General features: G+C 38.3%; 3 protein-coding genes across 7 annotated transcripts in view; 1 reads left to right on the forward strand and 2 right to left on the reverse strand.

Annotated features, from left to right (window-relative positions):
• ttll4 (tubulin tyrosine ligase-like family, member 4) overlaps positions 1-16,437 on the reverse strand; it is a 33,657-nt gene extending 17,220 nt beyond the window's left edge. The window contains exon 1 of one of the 2 annotated variants that reach the window (XM_084421347.1): positions 16,322-16,437. In XM_084421347.1, the coding sequence (XP_084277473.1) occupies positions 16,322-16,324 (3 nt within the window). In that variant the 5' untranslated portion in view covers positions 16,325-16,437. Of the gene's footprint in view, positions 1-13,889; positions 14,007-16,321 lie in introns of those variants that run through there. The other variant, XM_084421348.1, reaches the window with a different exon arrangement.
• On the forward strand, positions 81-13,894 carry LOC311298826 (uncharacterized protein; the record flags this gene model as incomplete). Its single annotated transcript, XM_084422079.1, has 7 exons — positions 81-546; positions 3,922-4,143; positions 8,177-8,347; positions 8,502-8,633; positions 8,718-8,887; positions 12,412-12,648; positions 13,381-13,894. 7 exons carry the CDS (start codon positions 81-83, stop codon positions 13,564-13,566), a joined length of 1,584 nt encoding a protein of 527 aa, XP_084278205.1. The 3' UTR covers positions 13,567-13,894.
• Positions 16,360-26,471, reverse strand: part of abcb6b (ATP binding cassette subfamily B member 6 (LAN blood group) b) — a 32,419-nt gene continuing 22,307 nt past the window's right edge. For all 4 annotated transcript variants that reach the window (XM_084421351.1, XM_084421354.1, XM_084421352.1 and 1 more), the window contains exons 17-18: positions 19,253-19,321; positions 16,360-16,496 (exon numbers count right to left, since the gene is read on the reverse strand). In XM_084421351.1, the coding sequence (XP_084277477.1) occupies positions 16,388-16,496; positions 19,253-19,321 (178 nt within the window). In that variant the 3' untranslated portion in view covers positions 16,360-16,387. The remainder of the gene's footprint in view (positions 16,497-19,252; positions 19,322-26,471) is intronic.

Genomic DNA, 26,471 nt, shown 5'->3' on the forward strand with positions numbered 1-26,471 from the left:
TCCAAAGCTCTTTTAAAAGTAACTTTGCCTAAAAGTAACACAACCGAGGACATCAAGAGAGATCTTTACACAGCCAAAGCATGAAGCTCCAGTGCGTTTCTCTTCTTCTCTGCGCTTTACTCATTGGCGAGTGCTGCGGGTCTCGTCTGGACCGCTGGGTCAGAACTGGGCTTCAGTACCTGAAGCTCAACCTGTGCCGGAGGGTCTCCTTACCGGAGAGCGAGTGCAAGAAGATGTCCCACCTGCACCTGAGCGGGGTGGTCGTGTACGTGTCCGAGTCCGGCTCGGGCAAAGTGCTGGCGATCCTGCCGGATTCCTACTCGAGCGGTGCGCTGCAGTCCAAGCACAGCGGCTTCTCGGCGGACGCGAGCGCGGATGATGTGAGCAGGACGAATGAAGAGTTGTACCCCGGCGCGAGCGCGCATGACGCCGTGCTGCTACTGGACCCCAGTCCCGGAGAGAGTTTCGGACACCCGGTCGTTCTGTTCTATGTGGACTTCAACATAACCAAGAAGAAATGTGCTCATATGGACGGCATTTATCTGGGTGAGTGAACCGAATCTGATCTGTCAAACCTGAGAATTAAAATTACGAGTGCATAGAATTTTGCTTTAGTGAATGAATATAAAATGATGTACAAAAATGACCATGCTGCAAGTCTTGCTTTATAGTTCTTAATACTGAACCCAATAAATTAACCCATTTATTCCCTATTTTCCAATACTCTCAGATAGCCCAATGTAAGAAGTTTCAAAACAGTTGCAAGAGAGCAAAATAAATCAGATATCAGTAAGACCCAAATTATTTTGACTCTGATATTGTCAGTGAAAAGAGATTATCAAATAATAAATGCATAGCTCTTTTTTGTTTAGTTTGTTTAGTTTAAATGTAACAATAGTTTGAAATCGAATTGAACAATTGAATAAATGTGAATGGTCTGGCCATCAATGTGACTACTGACATGTTCACGTGCACGATGATTTATATGAGACATAATACATTAATAATAGACCCAAATATGTTTCACTGAACTCTGATACAGATTTAAAGGGGCAAACTAGAATTAAACAGTTCTGTTCAAGACTTTTCACACCATCCAATATGGATAATGATAACTCTGTGTAAAATAGGCTACACCAACAAGTTCAAACCAAAAGTATTGTTTTATGTTACCAGTGTGATTAAACAAGTTCATATTTCGAGAGTTCCAAATGATTATTTCTGTTTTAGTGCACATTAGCTTCTATCGGGACAACTTACTAATTATAATGACATTATATGTCATTATAATCAATTACTATAATACCATAATAATATGTTTTTACAGCAGCTAAAACGGCACAAAATAATGACAGATAAGTGGCATAAATTACACTGTACAAATACTATAATGCATAATATTTATTTACATGTTATCCATTGAAATAAAACTCTTAAGGGATGGGCACTGAGGAACAGGAAAAACATCCTGCAGAAGTGAACAACAGTGAAGCATCACAGAAGCGTGCAGACACGCAAAGGTCTGGATCAGACTGCAAGTCGGATTTATTTCAATAGTGAATTATAAAAAGCCATTGTTGCAAAATGTTTTTGCAGCACTTCAGGGCATAAACAAAGGTGACATGAAGCTGTGTGAATTGAAGCTGTGTCTGCACGAGGATCTGCTCTTAGGAAGTCGGGCCACAGACCCCCTGCAGGGAAAGTGGAGGGCAGACGCACGACTGAGCCGAGAGTCATGCATTCACAATAAGAGTGGTCAATAATTCATTCCTGACTGAGAGTTCAGTTCTTAACACTGGGTTCAGAGCCCAGCTGTGCCCCCGGTTCACCACAGTGAGGGGCACAAGTCAACCCATCACTAAACTTGAACATTTGCGCCATCACTGCTGAAAGAGACAAGAAAAGTTGTTGTGATAAAAGCTTATTCTAATACATTTTATTTTCTATGCTCTTAAATATAGGTTATTTATGGACATCAATGGTTCCATGAAGAACATTTAACATCCATTGAACCTTTCCTTTACACTGAAAGGTTCTTTATAGTGGGAAAAGGTTTATTCAAATGTTCTTCACACTTAGAAAAAAAATGGCTGTTTTAAGAACTGTTCACTGAAAGGTTATTTGGCGAACTAAATTTGGTTCTTCTATGGCATCGTTGTGAAACCCCCCTGTTTTTCAACTGACTGTTTTAAAGTATTAAAGTAATCAGATTGTCTTAAAGTCTCACATTGGCAGCTGATCTGCTAATAAAATCTAGAACAAAGTCATTTAATTTCAATTTGATTTCATATGGGCTGCATCTGAAGCTGAAACATTATGCTTGAAGGAAGGAATCAAGAGATATCCATATCCAATACTAAGATCCTGGCTACTTAGATGTCATCATCTGGTGAATGTTTGAAGGCAACATAGATGTGTCCCTCACTGGCTATGATATCCCATAATCCTTTATGTTTGGTTAGGTAAATTATTACTCATCCTACGCAACTGTACAAAAGTTGATCTTTTCATTTGTTTAATCTAAAATACAGCAAAACAGTAATATTGTAAACGTGATCCTTCAGAAATCATTCTAATATGCTAAATTGGTGCTCAAGACACATTTCTTATTATTATCAATGTTGAAAACAGATGTGCTGCTTAACCGTTTTGTGGAAACCATGATATATTGTGTTTTTTTCAGGATTCTCTGATGAATCTGCCTTAAGCTTTGGACACAGCCATGGCAATTATGTAAATATATTTAAATAAACTCTCATTTAAAGACAATTCGTGAAGACTAAGCACACATGTTGTCCTCGAGCCTTCCTCAAATGAAATAGTTTCAAGAAATATGTTTGGTAACTGAAGACTAAATGAAGCTCAGGAAGGGCTATAATGAGCAAACACATTAGAAATGACAAACAAAGAATGCTCTGGTTTACATATGAGCTCAAGGCAGCAAGGCTTGTGTGACTCAGTTCAAATCTGGAATCGTTTTCAAGTCTCGCTGTGTCCAAGCTTGACCATCTCATCTGAGGTTTTGGTGATAATCAGAGACTGGAATGAAAAGCTGGGTTTAGTTCTGGCCACATTTGAAATCATCCCGAGTCTCTCTGCGTTTTAGTAATGGGCCTCCGGATGCAACTGACCACAGAGAGAGACTCATTAGAGCTACTGATGCTCTCACATTCCCAAATCACGGCCAGCCAAGGAAACCTTTCATTATGAGAGGCAATTTTAGTTGTTAAGTGAAATGGATTTATAATGGCTTGTGATTACACCTCCTGCGCTGCTGTCCAATTCAGGCTTCCTCAGCGTGAAACTGATCAAAATCGCTTGGCGTCAATAGCCAAAGTGCGGCATGTGTTTGAATGGATAGTTTGGAGTTGTGGCAGATTACTGAAGGAATGCAAGCTGCTCTGCCCAGACTGATGCTATGCCTGTTTAAAAGTCATTATTATTGCTTTTTCTGAAAGGACAGTTTCTCTTTGTCACTTTCTCAGGGTAGAAATTAGCATTGCAGGCTTTCTTATTAAAGCCAGGTGGACGATCACATGACAGCGGCGGAGCAATAAACCCTGGACAAATGACGCTGAATGTTCTCATCTATCCAGGTCATGGGGTTTTCACACAAACATCACGTAAATTTTGACACTGGCATGTTCTTGAATGATCACCAGGCAATAAAACAAAAAACATCCCTTATTATCAGGGATTGTTGCTTGGATAAATGTTTCAATAAACAACTATAACTATCTAGGGCCAGGGGTTTTTAAACTTTTAGATGCTACGGACCCTCAAATATGATCATCCTTATCCTAAAATTTAAAAGGCGTATGTATCTTTTATAAACAACTATACTCTAGGCTTTTCCACTGGTTGAAAACCCCAGCTGATTGTATATGTACATTAACTGTTTCATGCAATATATCTATACAGGGGAGGAGTGCTTGACGATGGCTGTGAAAACACGTTGCCAGAACCAGCTGAAGCGGAGGAGGAGTCGAAGCGATCGCATGGCGAGCCGAGCGAGGGCCCGCAGGAGTACGGTGGCAAGACCCAGCCGTGTGGAGCACAACAGCGGACTCTGTGAGATTCACTTTCTCCCTCTGGTTGTGGGAGTGAAAGACAGCAACCGAACACAACGCCTGCGCTGTGTAGGTGAGTCAGCAAATTGTGAAGTTGAACAGGTTTAATTATCTTTGGACTCTAAGGAGCAAGCAATGAAAGCATTTGGTTGCACTTTATTTCAAGGTGACGTAGTTACATACTCACTCAAATAAGTACTGAGAAATATTAATTAACTACTGTACTTACTATAGAGTTACGGTTAGGGTTTGGTTTAGAGTTAATTACTTGTAATTATTCATAATTTACTGTTATTACTTTAGTAAGTACATGTAGTAGCATGTAACTGTGTCACCTTAAAATAAAGTGCTACCAAAAAATGTTTTTGTTGTTGTTGCTGTCACAGTATGAACTACAAAATAATTGTCAGTACTTTTAAAGTCATTTTGGAATAAAAGTTGGAAGTTATTCCGCAATATTTCTGTTTAATAATTCCAGTTATTAACTCCTAATAATAACTGACCATTGTTAATATCTTAATGCAAAAATAATCTGAAAAATATAGCTGCAAGCAGCAAATATGGGGTTCAAGCATTTTAAGACCTTCATGCCAACTATGCGGTTAAGGTCTAGGCCAACCCGAAATGTAGGGCTGACAGCCTGACACCATAAAATATCCATGATGGAGAATATGCTAAAACACATTCACAAAAGAATGAAAGGCTTAAACAATGATACTTAATATAGACTAAGCATGCTTACACACACACATGCACACATTTTGTTTTAGATACAGATATTTGAAATATATGATGGGTAACAAAATTGTCAAAATGTTTCAATAGATATGAAGTGATGGATGTTGTCCCATTTAAAATATAATTTTCAGGTGTCATTGCAATCATAATGTGATATTGCAAAATCTAATGCATAAAATTAACAATTGAAGAGGTAAATTTTGACGAAGTTTGTAATGTTATTTTAATGATTTTGTAAAGTTTAAATATGATTTCAAATGCAAAACCCTTGAAAATAATTATTTTACAGCGCAGAATGAGCCAATGGGTGGTTTTGTGTTTCAGATATAGATATTTAACCCTTTTATAGGCAAAGATTGCAGATGGCCCCAGATTATTGTTGTTAAACATTCACTGCATTTTAAAACGTCACACTTACTTGATCTGGACAAACTTGAGTATCATTAGAAAGATTAAAGACTCCAGCTTTGATATTTGACCTCTGTTTATGATAAAACTAGGTTGCAGTGACATTAATTTCTTAATTTATGTAAGGATTGCAAAAATAATCAATCTGTAATGTATGATTTTTGAAATAGAATATCAACACTCATATGAATTCACTCATGTCTACTGCGGTTTATTTGTGTTCACATACATGCAGACAGCGTCCGTTATGGCACTTAGTTCAAAAGTGTGCATATTTGCAGAAATATTGATTTATTACCACGTTTGCAAAATATTTTGTCATATAGAATACCCTTTCTATTTATTTCCCACTGAATTATGCAATCTGAAGAGCTGAAAGAGCGTTCAGAGCGAGCTCTGTCTCTCCTCTTCCTAATTTGCATCAGTTTATGACTCATCGCACGTTCATTTGATCTCTACAGCTGTCAATCATTGTACGCTAGTCAGCATAATCATAATCCTGCCCTTTGCATGACGCTGTCCTGTACATTTTCTTGCCCTGTGCTCTGTGAATAACGAACCAAAGAAACATTTCTACACTTGAAATAAGAAGCTAATAAACACACGAATAAGACGGTTGATGGTTTGTGTGTGATTTTCATATTTCAGTATTTTCATATGAATAAAGAATGTTTACATTATACATTCTAAACAGGTGTAGCGATTAGCCACACACTGTAAAACCCAACAAGTTCAGCTAACTCAAAACATTTGAGGACACCGATTACCCCAATTCAATTAATTTGATAAAAAACAATAGTTATGAGTATTCTGAACTTATTTTAATTGAGTCCACTAAAACAAGGATAATTCTTAATACACAATTAAACTTCACTGCATTCAAATATTCTATATAACTGAAACTTCACTATATTGAGTAAAACCACTGAAATGACAAACTTTAAATGAACTCAGAGTGCTTGCAGTTACTGCTAGCTCACAATATCACAAACGAAGTCAAATCCAATAACTTCAGATAACTCATAACATTTGAGACACCGATTACCTTAATTCATATTTTTTTTTTAGAAACCAATAGTTATGAGTACTCGGAAGTTATTTCAGTTGAGGTCACTAAAAGAAGATATACATTGAAGTCAATAAATTAAGTGATTAAAGTGATTAGTGATTACATTAGTGAAGAACACCTGCTGCTAACAAGCAGAATCATTAAAGGAACGAGAAATAACGAAAGAGAAACACAGAAACTACAACTGACTTTGTCCACAGCCTTAGATGAAATCATCTGAAGATAAAAGAAGACGTTAAATCTCTCAAGATCTCAGCAGAGGAGGATTAAACAACTCCACAAACAGCATTACCAGCTTCACTTATTACTATAATAACCAGTCTGACTTTATTTCAGTCACGCGTCTACAGAAGTTGTTATTGATGATTTATTGTTTCATTAAAGTTGCCATGATAGAGATCAGCGTTTGCTTTAGTTGGGCTCTTGACCTTCTCTGGCTGCTGTAACTATGTGGTTATAAAACACACTTGTTGTGGCACAAAAGCCAAAAGAAAATATAATCAGGTGTTGATGGTTGTGTTTTGATGATAAAACTCACAATTTAGTGACTTGATTCACTAAACTTATCCAGAGCCTAATCTCTGTTTAAACAGGTGATCTATAATTAGTTTTGCATTATTAATTATTGTAGAAATGTGATACTGTAAGATCCATTGTTGAGACAATCAGATTTAAAAACCTGTGTGGTATTATGCTAACTCACACAGAGATTAAGAATCAGCATATGAATCTCAACGATGGTGACATTAAAAGTTTCATATCGCAGTGCATGCTGGGTAGCTGAGTTTCTCACTGAGTTTCGTTCTGATGAGCCTCCGGTAACCTTGTCTGATAGCTACTCAAATTTCATTGGTGGCCATGTTTTTTGAGATACGCCAATGTCCTCATAGATTATCGTGGCACCTCGTACAAAGACAGCGCATGCCAATTTTCAACTCATTTGGGCTAATGGTTGGGCGGTTATAGACATTTTTATATTTTTTGGCATCACGAAGTGGCCAATGATCGCAATTCTTTTCAAGTGACCTCAGATTGAGCTCATACACATGAGTCCCGAGTTTGGTGAAAATATCTAGTTCCATTCATGAGTTATAGCCATTTTTGTAAAAGTGGCCGCTGACATATAGAACATTTTGGCACCCCCTAGGGACCGTGCAGCGGAATTTAGAATTGTCTTGATAATTATTGACAATCAGACTTCCGATCGGAACCAGAACCAAAAGCCGAGGACTAGTGCACAAAAGGAGGTTTTTCACAAAATCCCAAATTACTCAAAATTGTCTTGTCCGTCTTGAGCCAAGGATTCCAAAGATATAAGACACTTGAGCCTACGCCTAACGGTTTAGGAGTTATGAGTCAATAACTGCTGCACGCTTGAACCCCTAATAAATGAAAGACATTCAATATAGTTCATAGATTAACTTTCTAATGGCCAGCTAAATAAACTATATGCTTATTAATAAGGCATTTGCATAACAAATCTTGTTATATTGTGGTTTCGTATACTGATCGTTTAAATTACACCGATTCATTTTTACGTTGATATGCATAATTCCGATTCCGAGTAGAAATATTTCATAATATTTCAGTTTAATAATTCCTATAACTGACTATTGGTAATGTCTAAATAACGAGAGAAATCTGCACGTGGAAATCTTTCGCCCTCACTCAAAATTCCCAATTGCACAGATTCCTAAAGGAATAACTCAACCGCAAAAATGTGCTGAATGGTACATGTGACCGCACCTTAAATGACAGTATAATATTTAGTGTTAACCATGTCATGTTTGGGTTTGAAAAATGGTCTGAAGTCATGCTGAAATTCTTCTCTCCTACTTTTTGATCCTGCGCACTTGAAACCTAAAGCTAAGTGATGTGGTTGTTGCTGTAGATCACCCAGACTTTGCCAGATGCCCACAGCCTTTGCCACTGACCAGCCCCAGCGCGCCCATCTCCAGCTGCGAGCTCAATAAAAACACCCGACGGTGCCATCAGCAACGCCTGGCCACACACCTGTCCTGCCGCCTCTACCAGACCTGTGATCATGCAGTTCTCTTGTCAGGTACAAAAACACAGACTCAAAGAGCCCGTTTGTATGATCTGACCCTAGATCCGCTTATTGATGTTTGAAATGCTGCGTGGACGAATACTTGGACTTATCAGCTGTCTCAGGAATGCAGCTCTTTTTACGTAACCTTTGACCTGTGCACGTGCAGGTGGCTGGCAGGAGCAGATAACATACCAGCGGCATGCGCAGAACCTGCAGCTCTTCTACCAGATGCTGAGGAACAACGGCTTCCATAAGGACCACATAAAGACGTTCTTTGCTGGGAACGGACAGGTAGCAGGTCAGAGGACATTTCAAGTCATTTCATGTTTTATTGAGGTATGCTTTTTACATTCAGGTTCAAGAATTGCCTTTATTTCCACAGCTAAAGAGACAGAGGGGATGTATCCAGCCACAGAGAAAGAGGTGATCAGGAACCACATTTCCTACATCTGCCGAAAGCAGCACTGCGTGGATTCTCTGGTTCTGTACTTGAACAGCCCCACACGCAACGACGGCACCATGCTGCTTTGGGACCGCAATAACAACGGCATTGTGAGTGTGTGTGTGTGCGTCTGATCAGACATTCCGATGGTCATGTACTGTGGTATAACAAGTTCTGCATCGGGACTGGATACAAGTTAATGTTCAAACTTCTAGTATCACAAAAAAGAAAAACACACATGAATAATCACTACAGAACACAACAATATCTGCCCAATTTTTTACAGTGGCCTCGGTTCCCAAAGTATTTTTCTCTTTCATTTTGTCAAAGATTACATTTTTTATTAGAAACAAAGTTATATAAAAATTAATATATGAAAGAAGACTAAATGTACAAGAATTGTGTATGAGGCAACAAACTACTCATCCCATGAAGCATTTTGAATGATGTAATCAAGTCAAAAGCAATGATATAATAAATAAATAAAAAAACTTTAGAATTATACAAATACACAGATATATATATTTTTTGACAGAAATTAATACTTTTATTTGGCAAGGATGCACTAAATTGATCAAAAGTGAAAGTTTTTCATTTATATTGTTACAAAATTTCTCTATTTCAAATAAATGCTGTTCTTAAGAAATGTTTCTTGAGCAGAAATTCAGCATATTAGAATGATTTCTGAAAGATCATGTGACACTGAAGACTGGAGTAATGATGCTGAAAATTCAGCTTTGCCATCACAGGAATAATGTAATAAGGAATAAAATAAATGAAAAATAAAATAAAATTGTAGATTGAAGAGATAAAATAAGATTGTGTCACTTTTGGCAGCTTCTCTTAACACAGGATTTCTTTCTTTATGACTACGATTAGCGCAGTTCTTCACTCAGAATTAAGCCATTTAACACAACTGTTTAAAAAGGAAATTGAAATCACACTGATTTACGGCTTTCTACAGAAGCATACATTGTAGCTTAATCTCGGACATCACGGTAGGTCTGTTTTTAATGGTCTATTCGTTACCATAATTTTTTTTTTAAAAATCTATTTCTATTTCTAAGGTTTTTTTATTTATTTTTTTATATATCTTTCAGAACCTCACTGTTGAGTTCTGAAGTGGTTTAAACCCCGTTTAAAAAAAAAAGAAATTCTTAGCTCAGTGGATTTCTTGTAACAGGATTGTATTTTCACAGTCAGGCCTACTATGTTATTCTGAAGGTGCTGCTGAGGTAGATTTGTTTTAAATGTGGGGTTCCTGGAAGCACAGAGAGGACAGATGAATAAGAAGAGTTTAGGAATCTCTTATCTTCCCGTAAATGAATCCAACGTGTTTCCCCAAGCCCACCACTTCAAAGCGCCCACTAACCAAAGGATAAAAGTGTTACGCTAATGGTAGATGACTTCTGGTTGACTCTCATCTGTTCATTTGGTTTCATTTCTTGGAAGGGATGAATATGTAGACACTCTGCACTTTGGTGGTTCTTGTGTTACGAGTATTTTTAGTGCTGCTAATGAGAACGCCACCTGTGCAGCAAACATCCAAGAAGGGGGATGCTTTATCAAACCTTATTCCCTTAATGCACACGGACAACCCAGAGCCGACTCCTCACTTAACGAGGAAGATGAGAGAGATTAGATCGAATTTCATAGAGAAATATGGCACAATCTTAAGTCCCCAATCTTATTACTAAACACAGACAGGTCCTTTTATCAACTCACAATAGATCAGCCATCCACCTCATGCCTCTTTCATCTATCATTAATACAATCATTCCAGAAACTGTGCGCACATTTAATTATATTGCTTTTATAAAGTACTCTCATGTTGCCTCACCAAAATCCCACAATCCTTTGCAAAAAGGTGGTCAGTAATCCCGGCCATATGTTTAGAGCAGGGCAAACAGAAGGGAGCAGACTGCACAGTAAAGCCCACCCTTCCATGACAATAGGGACAGACTCTCTAGGGACAAAGGCAACAACCTGATCCCCAGACAGGGATGTAGTGACAAAGGGGGGCTTGAGAGACAAGGACCACACAGGATCAGGGCCACCAGACGCTCGGCTTCCCACAGGAAAGCTGCTCATTTCTTTTTAAAGTAGAAAGAGTTCGACAAACTGTTCATTTCAACAACTGCCATTAGCATGAATGTCAGGACAAATGAATGCCAGCTTGAAGATCCTTACAGTCATTTTAGTGATACAACTGAAAAACTAATTAAGAGGGAAAGAGGGAAAATAATCAAATTAATGTTATTATTCTCTCATAATTGATTTTAATATATTTTATATTATAATTTCATATTAATATTATTAATAGATTTTTTTTTTTATGAATAGTAATATACACTGTTAGGGTTAGTAATCTATATTTTAAGGAATTGTAAGAAATTAATACCTTTATTCAGCAAGGAAAGGATCCATTAAACTGATCAAAAGTGATGGAAGACAATATAAATGTTTAATGTATGTTACAAAAGATTGCTATTTCAAATACTGTTATTTGAAAAAATGAAGCAGCATTAAAGGGAAAATTCTGTCATTTACTCACCCTGTTGTTTCAAACCATTGACAGCTACGCAACTACCACTTTCATGCTTCAAAAAGCACAAATGTGCAGCGTAACACGAGAATTAACCTCATTACTCGCACATCAAACGAACATGCTTGAGCTTCCGTTTACCATAACTGATGTGTGAGTTGATGAATGTTTATATGTGAATAAAAGGCTAAATTGAATCTGTTCATCATATTTCTCAATTCATATGTATTAGTTTTATGATCTCTTCATTAACTTTTTGAAGCATCAAAGTGGTAGTTGCGTAGCTGTCTATGGAGGGACAGAAAGCTCTCAGATTTCATCAAAAAAATCTACATTTGTGTTACGAAGATGAACGAAAGTCTTGTGGGTTTTGGAATGACATGAGGGTGAGTAATTAATGACAATTTTAATTTTTGGGTGAACCAGCCCTTTAAGAAATTGTTTTCCACATTAATAAGAAATGTTTCTTGAGCAACAAATCAGCATGTGACACAGAAGACGAGTAATGATGCTGAAAATTGTTTGAAATGATTTAAAAATATATTAACACAGAAAACAGTTATTTTAAATTGTAATATTTCACAATATTAATAGTATATTAATAATATTAAGTCAATAGTAAGTTCTTTTGATAAAAAAAAACATACTAACCTTCACATATAACATTGCTGTTGCCACAGTTTTATTAAAGCATGATCCACTCGAGTCTTTGAATTACACAGCTTTTACCTCAAGTTGTGCTTAAGAACAACCCTTACCCATTGTAAAATCAATGTAATGTACAGAAATTAACATTCAAAATAAGGTGAATACCTTTTTTTGTACAATAAAAAAAGTTTAAAACGTAGTGATTCGAACAGCCCAGATTCATAAGGTATGGTTGTGTAAAGGCTTCTAAAGTCTCACCTTACTGAGGTGGTCTATGAGGCAGTCAGATGGGTGCAGAGAGGACCAGAACTCAGCTGTTTGCACCCAGACTTTCATGGATTGCTGCTTTAATAAATTGCATTTTAAGGGAAACTATCAATAAAACATATCATAATGTATGACAGGAAAGCTCTATATGATATGTTTTTTTTTCTTCTCCAGGCAGATCTGAAGGAGCGTTACTCCGTGGGGGAACTGTTGGCAGATCTAGCCGGATGCAAGGCCAGTCGGGTGCTGCTCTTTGTGGAGCAGAGCTACAGTGGAGCCCTCAGCAAGAGACTGATGGGATCTCTCAAACACGTCAATGTCGTGCTGCTCAACGGGCTGCCCTGGGTGCAAACAGCTGAGTTCTGGTCCTCTCTGCACCCATCTGACTGCCTCATAGACCACCTCAGTAAGGTGAGACTTTAGAAGCCTTTACACAACCATACCTTATGAATCTGGGCTGTTCGAATCACTACGTTTTAAACTTTTTTATTGTACAAAAAAAAGGTATTCACCTTATTTTGAATGTAAAAGACCATTTGTAACTTGAATGCGTCTTGCTTCCGGGATCATCCGCATCCAGTTAATTTAGCTGTACAAAAACAGTCCGTTATGCTTCTTGACATAGTATTTATTAATAATCGTAGTTTTACAATTTACTGCACTGTTAATGAAAGAGCTCAAACAATGAACATATCTATGTTTATTAACTAACGATAAAGATTAATATTACATGAATGAATTAACATTAACTGATGGGAACTTATTGTAACGCATTACTGAAATTCCTACAGCTGCTCTTTTCTTTGTGAAAAGTGAAAGGGGATAGAGACTGTCAAACTCCAAAATGACAAAGTAGTTCTACGTTTATAACCTACATCCTACGACTCGTGTACTTTACTCTGCTAAGTCTTATTACACATGTTCTGTGGAACAGACCCAAATCCAAAAAGCCATTTCTAGCTGAAATATGGTCACAAGACAAATGGTTTGGCGTCGATGTGTTATTCTTGCAGTCGATACAACTTTTAGATTTCAGTTCTTCTGTGGAATAACAACTCATATTTCTGTCTGTTTTTGCACACAAAGCTATCTTTTGACTTGAAGACTTTAAATTGGTTCTCTCTTTCCTTAATCCATCACTAGAGTTCTGTGACGTCCCGACTGGGTGATGCTGCTCTGGGTCTGGTGAACGTGACTTTGGCCGGTGCTCCGTGTAACTCCACCCCACCCCTCACCGAGGCCGAGATGAGGAAGGAGTACATGGGCTGCCAGAATCTGCCTACAGCTCTGTGGTACCAAAAACGGCCCAAGAACGACAACAGCAACTGACCGCTTCCAGGACGCTTCCTGACAACTCTACTGTTTCCAATACGTAATTCGGACACTCCAGTGGAGTACTTCCATGGAAAACAAGTACCAACGAGTAGTCCTAGAAGTATGATTTTGTATAATGCACAAACTTCAAATCCATGACCAGCCCTTTCCTCTCACGAACACACACACAAGATCTACCTGTGTGTGCGCACTTAATTCACCTCTATGATGCACATAGACCCTGACAAGCTGTTGAGGAACGGAGACTACATAATGTGTGCTTAAGAAGAGACGGTTATGCAGGACAGAGAGAGAGAAAGCGTCTGACATGTCCTCACTGTGAACCCCAGTTCCGCCGCTTGCCGCTCCGTAGAAGGCGTCCCGTGGGGAGCGTCCCATGCAAACTTCTCCTCTCTCCGCCTGCCGCGGGGGTTCAGCGCAGGGGCATCCGCGCTCCTTTACCAGAGTGCTCTTCCGTGGGTCATCGCACAGGGCGCGCCTGGAACTGAACAATGGTGACAAGGCCACTCTGAAACACACCTCACACTCACTTGAACATTTCAGGACAAATCTCCTTGTCCCCTCTTTCAGCTCAATTAGGGACAGGGCGGTCCAGCATGATTTAGTAATGAGAAATGTTCCCTCACCACGTCTGGACCCTAGCAGACACTGGGCTCTGCAAGCATGTATTTAAGTCAGACCTCTTATTCCACGCTGAACTAACCACTCTGTCCACAGTATTACCTTATCGCCGCAAACATTTAAACGCCAACCACTGATAATGTTGACAGTGATGAGAAGGTATTTCAGGCTCCACGCCAGCTCCTGTGGGAATTCATACACATTCTTCAGAGATTACATACAGTAGGACGACATTTTTCCACAGTGCATCTACACTCTTCAGAAACATACACTAACATTCAAAAGTTTGGGGTCGGTAAGATTTTTTTAAATGTTTTTGAAAGAAGTCTCTTATGCTCAAAGGCTGCATTTATTTGATCAAATATACAGTATAAATGGTTAAATTGTTAAATATTACAATTTAAAAACAAATCTCTTAATTTATTTTCATCCTTCAGAAATCCTTCTAATATGCTGATTTGGTGCTCAACAAACATTTATTATTAATGTTGAGAACAGTTTAAATAGAACAGCATTCATTTGAAGTCACATTATAAATGCCTCTACTCTAACTTTTGATCAATATAATGTATCCTTACTGAATAAAATTAGTACATTCTTAAAAAAAAAAAAAAAAATACAAAACACGTACTAACGCCAAACTTTTCAACCAACTTCCACATGGACTCCAATTCCTTCTTGCTTTCCCCATTATATTGATGTGAGCAGGTCAAAGCCCCATGAACCCTCAGTGCATTGTAGTCAATCATTAACTCTACGTCCAAGCCTAAATCATTACAGATAAATATCTGTTTTTGTATAGTTCAGAAATGTGTTATCCTGTAAATATTTCTGTCATGTTCTACTTAATGAATGAATTATAATGTCAATTGTCTTAAAGGAATATACATGTACTTGTTTGTGTTAAACCGTAGCTGGAGTGAAAAGATGTAAATACTCTAAATAAATTAACTTTTGTACATAGTCAGGGTTGTATTTATTTATAAACTTTTGTTTTAAAATGAAGTACTTGACCAACTTGTGCACATTCCACATAAAAAAAAAAAAAAAATTGAACAAGAAAAACACATTACAAAATTCAGCTAATGTTTTCATGAAATGCAGCAGCCAAAATCATTAGAGGGTATCGTCAGGCTACAGAGTCAGACTATTCTTTGTGTTCCTGAATGTTTCCATGGTTCATGTAAGCCCCCCTTAAATATCTTTCACCTTTAGAAAAGCAATTTAAAAATAGTTATATCAAATTTTTCCAAATAATATGGAAAGACACCAAAAAGAAAAGTTACTGTATGTCAAACATATCCCTTTAAGTTCAGCATGTCATTAATATTAAAATACTGGTTTAATGTACAGTAGATGAGTATTTTTCCATTAAAAAATTGAATATATAAAAAATTCTTCTCAAACTATAAATGTGAACAACAGAGATATGATAGATCTTTGGACTTTATCAAGTGTAAAGAGGAATACATTGTTTATTTGGTTTGGTAAAGCATCCACACTTTGGTGAAAGTTTTTGACCATGAGCATGTTACCTACAGTTCCCATATTTAGAAATTCCTATATTTATGAAAATAGAGATACTGCCATTCCTCCTCAGTCTACTGTGATGAATAAGAGTGTAAACAAAGGAAGTGATATAAAAACACAATGTAACAGAAATGACTGAATATAGTCACCACATGACCGTATTTTTATACTACTGCTGTTTCCTAAACATTAAAGGGATACTACACCAAAAATCATTTACCTTTCTTCTGTGGGAAATAAAAGGAGATCTTTTGAGAACTGTCTCAGTGTTTGTTTGTTTGTTTTTCTCCATACAATGAAAGTCAATAAGGACCAAACAGTCTAGATACCATCATTCTTCAAAATATTGTCTTCATTTTCCACAGAAGAAATAAAGTCATTCAGATTGGAATGACATGAGGGTGGGTAAATGACGACAGACATTTCTTTTTGGGTGAACTAACCCTTTAACATATCTAGAGGTACTCAATGATTGGTTGATCTTTAAGCAGACCTGTGTAATTGTTCCCTGAGAAACACTCTTGTTAGTTCATTACTTCAGTGCAGTCTGGTGCCCCTCTGTCTGAGATGAAGTTTGGAGCTCAGTGGGTTCTTTTACCATTTTCCTGATTGATTTCGCCCATCATCATTCATCATCGCTGCGCCATCAGCTTCAGCCGCTCTGCTATGGCTCCTGCGGTTGTTCTTCTGCGGAGACCTCTGACTCTGGGGTTTGCTGCTGTTTTAACCACATAGCTGCGTACAGTCCCCCCATGGCCAGCAGCTCCTCATGCCTACAGACAGAGAGCAGTCAGAGACATTAGCAGACAGACCACAAGAGAAATTGCAACATTAAATATGGTGGCTGTAGAGTCCAAAACACACTGCACCGACAGACGTCGACCAGCGGCGACAGACATTTCATTGGGTTTCATTGTTGGTTTTCGCCAATTGAACATGTTGAATCTGCATTTGTCAGGTCGTGGAATTTCTCAAAAGTGACATACTGTAATCTGGTGAAGGTCCTTGTTGGTCAGTGTTAAGCCGCTTTCCGACCGGAGGAACCTTTTCACAGTTCCTAGAACTATTGGCTAAAGTACCCGGATGTCGGCGTGTTCGCACCGCAGGAACTAGGAACGATTTTAGTTCTAGGAACTCCATTTGTAGGAACTAATTTGGGTCCTACTTCAGAGTAGGGTCTAAACCAGCACTATAGGAACTACCCGTGACATTAGTGTACGCTGATTGACCGAACGTACGCGGAACACCAGCACCCGCCATTTTTAAAACAGCTAGAATGTAAACACACAGATTATAGCCTATTTACTCCATAAACTAACTATACAAACATGGAAAACAGTGATAGATGGGTCTCTAAACCTTTATGCTGAAGAGAAAATCCAACGCAACTTTGAGGGGACCAAGTCAAACATGATTATGTTTATCTGCCCAGCTAGCAACACTGGACATCAACCACACGCCATAGGCTAATAACGTTTTTTCATATACTGTCTACTTTTATAACAGTTCTATCTAATAAGATATTAAACAGTACTGTTAGACAGATTGCTAACTAATAAACAGAGAATGCAAGCATTGTTTGCTCTGGCGTTCTCAGCGCCGCCAAAATAAAGGTCCGTCGCGCCGTCAAAATAAAAGTCAGCGTGCTTGCGTCACTCCCTTACCCCTCCTACCAGTTCCTATGGCCACTTGGCCGGTGCGAACGCAAACAGCGAAACCGAGTTTGGGGGAGAGTAGTTCCTAGAACTGTTTAGAAGTGGACAGTTCCTAGAACTAAGTTCCTATAACTACTTGGTCGGAAAGCGGCTTTAGTCGGTAGAATGTGAATTGGCCTTACACCTTGGAAGCTACACCTTTCAGTGTTTATTTAAAAAAAAAAAAAAAAAGAGAGTTAACCTTCAGCACAGCCAACAGTTTTTTGATATTTCTGACATTTGCTTGACTAAACTAGACAGAAAACAGCAGCCCAGGGCATTGCAAAGATGGCTGCCAAAGCGGATTGGCTCGCCTAAAAAGGACTTTAGAGCAATTTAACTTCACAGGGGGCCGGGGAAGCCAAATTAAAGCTTTCCTCTGGCTCCAGAAATCACTTAAAGGCAAGGAAACTCTCAGGACCATCACCATTCTCTTTCTTTTCTTTTCTCAGATTGCTAAAACAGAGAGTTAGGAGGGTGGGTCTAGGGTCAAGTTTGTTGAGGCATCAATTACTTGGAAGTAAGACATCAAAAGTGAAGCAGACACAGTATGGGGCACTGAACTCTGGGAACGAGAGTGTGGAAAATGTTCTCATCATAATGGAAGGTCACACCAGAAGTTTTAAACAGAAACCAGGAAGCATTCTGCAACAGCAGCAAAAGCAGATTACTCCCTGTATAAATTAATAACACGGACAGTTCTTATCCTTCAGGATCCCCGCACCTTTTGGTCCAAAAAATATTGCACTTAAAACATAATATATTGAATATATTATTATATTGATATTATAATAAATGTCTGAATATTTCTTCGCTGAGCAAAACTAGAATTATAGTCATTAAAATAATTACATGACATTTCAAGGGCTGAAAACAAAAATCCCTTTAAAAATTCCCTGATACTTCCAGCTTTTCAATGACCATGTGAACCCAGCATCCACCATCCTTGTCAAACCTTTTCCCAGAGATTTCCCAGACCACAGACAGTTTCAGGAAGCAGCCTGTTAAGGGGCAGCACAAGGTGTATCTATTAATTTCTCTATTCTAAAAGCATTAACCCTTCACCTCCCTGAATGGACATTCCCACCTCGCTCTGTTCCTGTGAACCTGGGTATTCTGATACGCTGTTCCTGTGGGTTAAAAGCCTGTGTGGGTCATGTTTACATCGCAGTGTCAGTCAGGGCTGAATGTGCGAGGTGTGGAGTTACATCCCTGACGGCTGTGTGTGTCTTGAGGCCGGTCTGTTGGCTGTAGCTTATATATCAAAGGGCAGAAGTGAAGGACAGTGAGCACAGGGTTAACATCGGGGCTGAACGGCCAGGATGAATGGAGAAGTCCATTAGTGGGATGCTCTGTGTGTGTGTGCGTCAGGTTTAAAGGAAGAACTCTCTATGTGTGCGTGTACCACCCGAGGGCCTGCAGCGAGACAGGACACAGCGATCGGCCAGGGCGTGGACCGCTCGGACACTGAGAGACTATATCCTGTCTCTGGGAAGATGAAGACGCACTCAGACGGCCCTCAGGTTAAGACTACAGATTGACTGATAACAAGAACAGCGCCTCTGGGACACATTCACACACAGATCTTAGGTTTCCCAAGGATGAAGAAGACCCTGTCTGTCCCAACACGTCTTCTATGGTTCACTCTCCACCGAACCAAAGGAATTTCACTCAATCAGGACAGAGAGGGTGTCACATTTCCTCTTTTATACCGCCCGGGATCTGGCCGTTCGGATTGGGAAAAGGCCAAGCAGAGTCTGTTGTTTGAATCTTTACAGTAGGTTTGTCTCTCAGGAGGACAAATGCACACATACTGGAGGACACACACTACTGACCTTCCTCGTTCTGCAATCTGCCTGTCTTGAAGAACGAGGATCTGATCGGAGCTGATGATGGTGGATAACCTGAAAATACAAATTAATGTTACTGCATTAAATAAAGAATACTAAATCAATCTAACACAAAGCTAATCTTAAAAACACTCCAATCAATCTAACAGTCTAACAATCTAATAACAGTTAAGTGTAATCTTTCGCAAACCTCCATACTTTTCCATACTGCACATCATAATGTTATGATGTCTAAATTCACTGTTATCAATTAAAACGTTTATTTTTATTTTTAATATATTTACACAAAATAGTATAGAAATGTAATACTGGCACATTATCGGTTATTAGCCTATATCTGAAAATAAATACGAGCTTATTGGTATCGAACAGAATGTTAATATTAGTACATTCCTAATTAATATGTCATGTTGCAAACAACATATTGAGCTGAGAGTTGACAGTGAGGAGTCAAATGGTGAACTAGCATCACCAAAAGGAATAGCAAAAATAGTTTTCAATCAGGTTTCTTGAAAACGGTCTTCAGGCCATGACACACCAAGCCAACAGAAGGCCATCGTTATCAGACTAGTTCTGCGGTGTGTTCTGCACCACTGACACTGGCACTCTGTGTTTTTTGGGGGGTTTTTGGCAAAAATGAGCATGCATGAATTGGTCAGTAAGAGTTCACTCTGATAGGCTGTTCAGCTTAAATACGAACTAGTGCACGAGAAGAACGGAAGTGACGAAAGCATATGGTGAGCAAGATTGGTGTGAAAAAGGGCCTGTCCCAATACCCACACTTTCAGCACTTTGACCACTTTATCTACTTACAGGGATTGGACAATGAAACTGAAACACTTGGTTTTAGACCACAATAATTTATCAGTATAATGTAGAGCCTACTTTTGTGGCCAATACAGCATCAATTCATCTTGGGAATGACAGATACAAGTCCTTCACAGTGGCCAGAGGGAATCTGAGCCATAGAACAGTGGCCAGGTCCCTGGCCAGATGCTGGTGGAAGAAAACTATTTCTGCCTTGCTCCTCCAAAATACCCCGAAGTAGCTAAAAATATTTAGATCTGGTGACTGTGGAGGCCATGGGAGATGTTAAACTTCACTTTCATGTTCATCAAAAAGACTTGCTGTGTGGATTGGTGCATTATCATACTGATACATGGCACCCCCTTCAGGGTCCAATGTTTGAACCATTAGGTGCACATGGTCCTCCAGAATGGTTTGGTAGTCCTTGGCAGTGACGCACCCATCAAGCACAGATGGGAATGCCATGATATTGCAGCCCAAACCATCACTGATCCACCCCCATGCTTCACTCAGCAACAGTCCATGTGTTAAGCCTCTTTGGGGCTTCTCCACACCATAACTTTCAATACACCATAACTTACAATAATTTATGTACAGCTGTGTTATTGCTCTGCTAATTCAACCTTCACACTCTGCTCTTACTGACAGAATGTAAAATCAGTGAAGATTGGCCACCAGGCTGCACATATATAGGCGTGAAACCTCCAACACTATATTGGCCAGTGTTTCAGTTTCATTGTCCAACCCCTGTACATAAAATATTTTGGTCTCTGGCCCCTAGTTTTTAAGTGGGTGTGAAGCCTGCAAGTGTGTAAAACTTTTGATTACCCGATGGGCCACACTTATAGTGTCGTAAAAATTAAAGTCAAGTTTTTACAGCACTTTATTCACAAAATTGACTTTGAATACTTTGCACTTTAAAGTAAACTTCTAAATGTCTGTTGTTCAGTAGTTTCTAAGAAACAGACAACAATTTAATTATGGTGCTTCTAATTAAGCGAAAAAAAAATCAGTTGCAATCATTTTGCAAAATACACATATCTGTACCAATAAGATGTTCAACACTTTACACATAACCAAATTATATGTAATATCTAATTAAATTTAACGTACACTGGAAAGTTTTACAATTACAGGGCACATGAGTTCCTGAACATGATTGATAATGAGATATGCTTAGCTTCAAACACTGCTTTAATGCGGCATTAAATACGTGGATTTAGACAGCATTAAGGGCACTGAGCTTTAGCATTTATAAGACAGGAGATGGTTTTGCATAATTACACGCTAATTTCCTGTCACCTTTTTTTTTTTTTTTTACTGCCACCTGCTGGTATGGAGAGTTACGTCCTCTCATGCTGGCACAGAACGTATATGTTAGTTGGCCACTGACTGTAGTCCTGGTGGTGTGTTCAAGAACAACTTTTTGGCCTAGATGCAGATGACTGCTTGATTTTGTTGATTTAGTGGCTTTGCCTTTTCATTTGTTGGAACAAAACCTTAAACTCACGTCACTGGTTGAGTCAGTGATGCGGTGTCATTCTGGTCGGTATGCTCAAAGAAAACTGAGCCACAATATTGAGCTCAGCCACAATATTTACAATCTAAAAATAGCTTACTAGTGACTGTCTGCATATAAAGTTAGAAAGTATTTTAAGTATTTTAGTAAGATAGGTAAGTATTTAACAAAAAACGTCAGACCTCAACTTTAAAGGGCACAGACAGGAAGCAGATCACTTACTCTGCCATTAAAGCCTGCTTTTATTCCTGCATCACATCAAAACTTAATCCTTGTTTGCATCCTGTTCACAAAGCAGAGCGATTCAGCCGCCGTTGTACTGTAAACGCATTCCCTAATTTAAAGCAGCAGCGGCAGCGTCTTTAAGCACTAGATCCCCCTTAATCTAATCCACACACACGGCTTCTTTAATTCGCACCCGAAACCTTCTGCAGGTCATCCTCTCAGCTGCCCTTCATCTTCAAACAAAGGAGCGGAGACTTCTTTATTGATCGCTAACCCCAGAACCACCACCCCAAAACAGATCAAAGTGACACCACTGTCTCAGAGGCTGGACAGGATCAAAGCTCGCAGACTCTGATCCTGATGTGTTTACAATTTTCTAAAGAGGAGAGCAATGAGAGACAGAGGGAAAAACATTAGAGAGAAGGAAACAGAGACGCCGGATGGGCAGAGACACTTTCCGAAAGTGACGGCAGTAGTATGAGAGTGGTGGAATGTGACACAGAAAGACAAGGAAAAAAGTTGACCAGCAGAGAGGAAGCGAGTGGGGTGTTTGAATCAATGTCAAACATGTTCGCTCTTCTCATAAAACACCTATACAAAATAATTCCACACTAATAACTATCAGGCGCACACATGTTTTCTGTTGAGGACATAGCAGACACTATCTGACAGTTATTAAACACCATCCTGTGGACTAGAGGTGAAACAATTCCTGGAAATTTTTTTTTGTTTGGTACATGTTTGTACTGCGGTGCATTTCATGACTAACAATGCCTCAAAAAACGAACAAAAAAAACCCCATAAATGTATTAAATGTGGATAAATTGCAAGGTGTCCAATTGAAGTTTGAGTAATTAGCACTGAATCACTGTAGAATTGAGTGAATTAGACAACAAACAAAAATGCAAAAACAGAGTATACCCGGACTGTGTACGCATTGACAAAGATAGCACAAAATATGACAGCTTTAGTGCTCTCAAATATGATGACTTATATTAAATGAATAATAAATGTATATTTCTATAAATACATGTGGATGCAATACATGAGTATATTAAATGAACATATGCTAATTTATATTACATTGGGTCTGTAAGATTTTTTTTAAAATGTTTTTGAAAGAAGTCTTGTATGCTCAAGGCTGCCTTTATTTGATCAAAGTAAAAATACAGTAAAAAGAATAATATTGTGAAACATTACAATTGAAAATAGCCGTTTTTCATATGGATATAATTTAAAATGTAATTTATTCCTGTGATGGCAAAACTGAATTTTCAGCATCATTACTCCACTCTTCAGTCAGTGTCACATGATCCTTCAGAAATAATTCTAATATGATGATTTGCTGCTGAAGAAATCTTTTTTTTCCTATTATTTTCAATGTTGAAAACAGGTGTGCTGCTTAAAGGAGAACTCCGGTCAATTTTAACATTGAGCTCATTTTTTTGTACATTTGGAGTGTGTCGAGTTCACGCGCATAGGTTTAGTACCTATGATCACGCGCGTGAACTCGACAATCGATTACTATGGCCTTCCACCGAAAACAGGATGTAAACAAAGGTATGAGCGCTGGCTGAATTAACTTCATTTTTATTAATATCTCTAACATCTACTGCAGTCAGATCCACTCGTGTTCACTCGGAAGGAATCACTCACATTTTCTGTGCACTTGTAATGACACTTAAAGGATGTTAAGAGGCTAAAAAGCAGGCTTACTACTTGCCCCATTGAAGTCAATAGGGTGCACATTTTAAAAATAGAATAACTCGGTGTAGGCAACACCGATTTTTGTCGTTGTTCTCTGTATTGACAGCACTCCAAATGTACAAAAAAATGAGCTCAATGTTAAAATTGACCGGAGTTCTCCTTTAATATGTTTGTGAAAACTGTTATACGTTTTTTTTTTTTTTTTTTGGTTTCTTTGTAAGATTATACATGTCTTTGCTGTCACTTTTGATCAATTTAATATGTTCTTGCTAAATAAAAGTAGTAATTTCTTCTTTTTTTTTTATCTTACTGACCCCAACCGTTTGAACGGTAATGTATTTGAAGACGTACATTATGTCATAACTCCTTAAAGGAACACTCCACCGTTTTTTGAAATAGGGCTTATTCACCTTCTTTCCTACATTTAGATAGGTGGGCAAATGCATTTTTGTCTCAGTGCATGCATTGTTTTAGTTTGACAGGGTCAGCGCTAGCTTAGCTTAGCATAATGAATGGAATCCTTTGTTGCCAGCTAGCATGTCCTGAGTAAAAGTGATGTAAAAAATAAAAAAAAACCACCTAATTATTTCTTGTGGCCTGCGTATTCACAACAAGTACAAATAGCGATGCAGATTAACACTAGGCGATTTCCTAGGCAGATATTGACTTATATATTAAGGACTATATTAGGGGGAAGCACAGGCGAAGCACTGCTACTTGGGCGTGATATCTCTGCACCCAAGTAGCAGTGCTTCGCCTGTGCTTCCCCCTAATATAGTCCCAAGTCAATATCTGCATAGGAAATCGCCTAGTGTTAATCTGCATCACTATTTGTACTTGTTGTGAATACGCAGGCCACAAGAAATAATTAGGTGGGTTTTTTTTATTTTATATATTACTTTTACTCATGACATGCTAGCTGGCAACAAAGGATTCCAATCATTATGCTAAGCTAAGCTAGGGCCGACCCTGTCAAACTAAAACAATGCATGCACTGAGACAAAAATGCATTTGCCCACCTATCTAAATGTAGGAAAGAAGGTGAATAAGCCCTATTTCAAAAAACGGTGGAGTGTTCCTTTAATATCCATTAATATAAAAGTGTTGCAGGACATTCCAAATAAACGCATTTTGTCAAGTGAAGTGAACTCCCTAACATACATCTTGGTGGATGACAGCACTAAATACAAGTGTAAAGAGATTTTGTGGTCAGATCACTAAAACCACATCCGAAGGTGGTCATACACATGTAATATCACATCTGTAATGCAAACACTAATTGACAGCGAAGGACCGCCTGCTCACCTGTCAACCATTCACTGCTCTGAACAGATGTTTTAAATGTTGCCGGCTATGTGCGGCTTTATATGACAACCAGCTGAGTGAAAAATTGGATAAGCGCATACATTTGCATTGACAAGACTCAGCAGAACTTCTTCAGTATGTCTAAAATCAACATGCAGTCTGATGTACAACACAGGTGCTGAAGTTTATCTGATAAACTGCACTATTTTTCAATTAAGCTGCTTTCATTTAATAAAAAAGTTAATGTGCGCAAAATATTTTGGGTTTCAAAGTCATGGCAAAAAACTGAGAACTGCTGTAGAGTAACTGTACTGTTAAATGTTTCATAAAATCAAGGGGGAAAAATGCAATATACCCTCACTTTTAAGCTTGCAGATATTAAAAACACATTTCATGGACCACACCACAAACATATAGGTGTGAACTATGAGCTCAGCTTGTATGTCACGAACAGCTTTATCTCATTTGGGAAACAGCTGCTTGCTATTGTTTGGATTATCCTTCATACACCTTTCATTTCTTTGGGCTAGGGTGTTATTCTGAAGACACTGGGTTTAAGGACAAATAGATCAATTTAATTAATGCTAGAGATGTGGCCCAGATGGCCCAACAAAAGCTTTTATCAATACATGATGTTATCTGAGGGATAAAGCCTTGAATTCAGAGCAGTAGACAATATATTTCAGGGCCTGGACATAGTGGAGCATCAAGACAGATATAAAGGTGTGGTCACATTAGTGAAATGTCTAAAAATGTTCCATTGTCAATAGTGTAGCGATGCATGTAGCAAAGCACTTTCAAACCAAGCAGCCCTTCAGGTCAACATGTCCGTGTGACCATCTTGAACCTTTTGCGAAACTTTTTCGCCCTCATGCAAATTCCTGATCACGTGGATTCTTATTGAAATTAAATAAAAATTCACTGAACAACGGTAAATGTGACCGCACCTTATTTCTTTTTTCTGATAGAAACATCGGTAGCGCTGGGAGTAAAGATGAACAAATAACTATAAAGCAAACCATACATAAACCAATAAAATAACTATAAAGATAACTATAACGATAACTATATTAGCATCCACATCAGCGGACGATATTTTTTCTTTATTCTAAGCGCGCACTGCAGTTTTGTTGTCTGCCACTTTAAATGCTTGAGCTCTTAAAGCAGGATGGATTCTGATTGGCTGTCAGTGTTTTTAATCGGTCATCAGCTGGAAAAAAAATAGTTCTAAAAAGTGATTTCAATTATATAGTTTCTGTGCTGCTATCGTTATAGTTGTGGTGTGGACTCTGCTATTCTTTTATATTCAGAATGATTTTTAGAACTATATATTTATTTTTATCATTATAGTTATCATCCATGGTGTGAACAGGCCTTAACCAACCAAAACTAGCAAAGTAACTTAACTGCATTGAGAAGAATGTAACAAGTCCCTAGAAGTTGCCCCTGTGGTATTTCACCTTTATTTGTAAAAATATTATATTAAAGAAATGTACAGCTCCATGAAACAGTTTAATGGTTTTAACAGTAATTTACCGTAATAACTTTAGGTTATAAGAGGCTTGTAGATTGTGAAGCTACAGTTTTAAAGTAATTTCTCCAATACTGACCATCAGTTTGAGTTGCATTAGAAAGAATTAG

This window comes from Rutilus rutilus (genome assembly GCF_951802725.1).
Source record: "Rutilus rutilus genome assembly, chromosome: 10".
NCBI classification, from domain to species: domain Eukaryota; kingdom Metazoa; phylum Chordata; class Actinopteri; order Cypriniformes; family Leuciscidae; genus Rutilus; species Rutilus rutilus.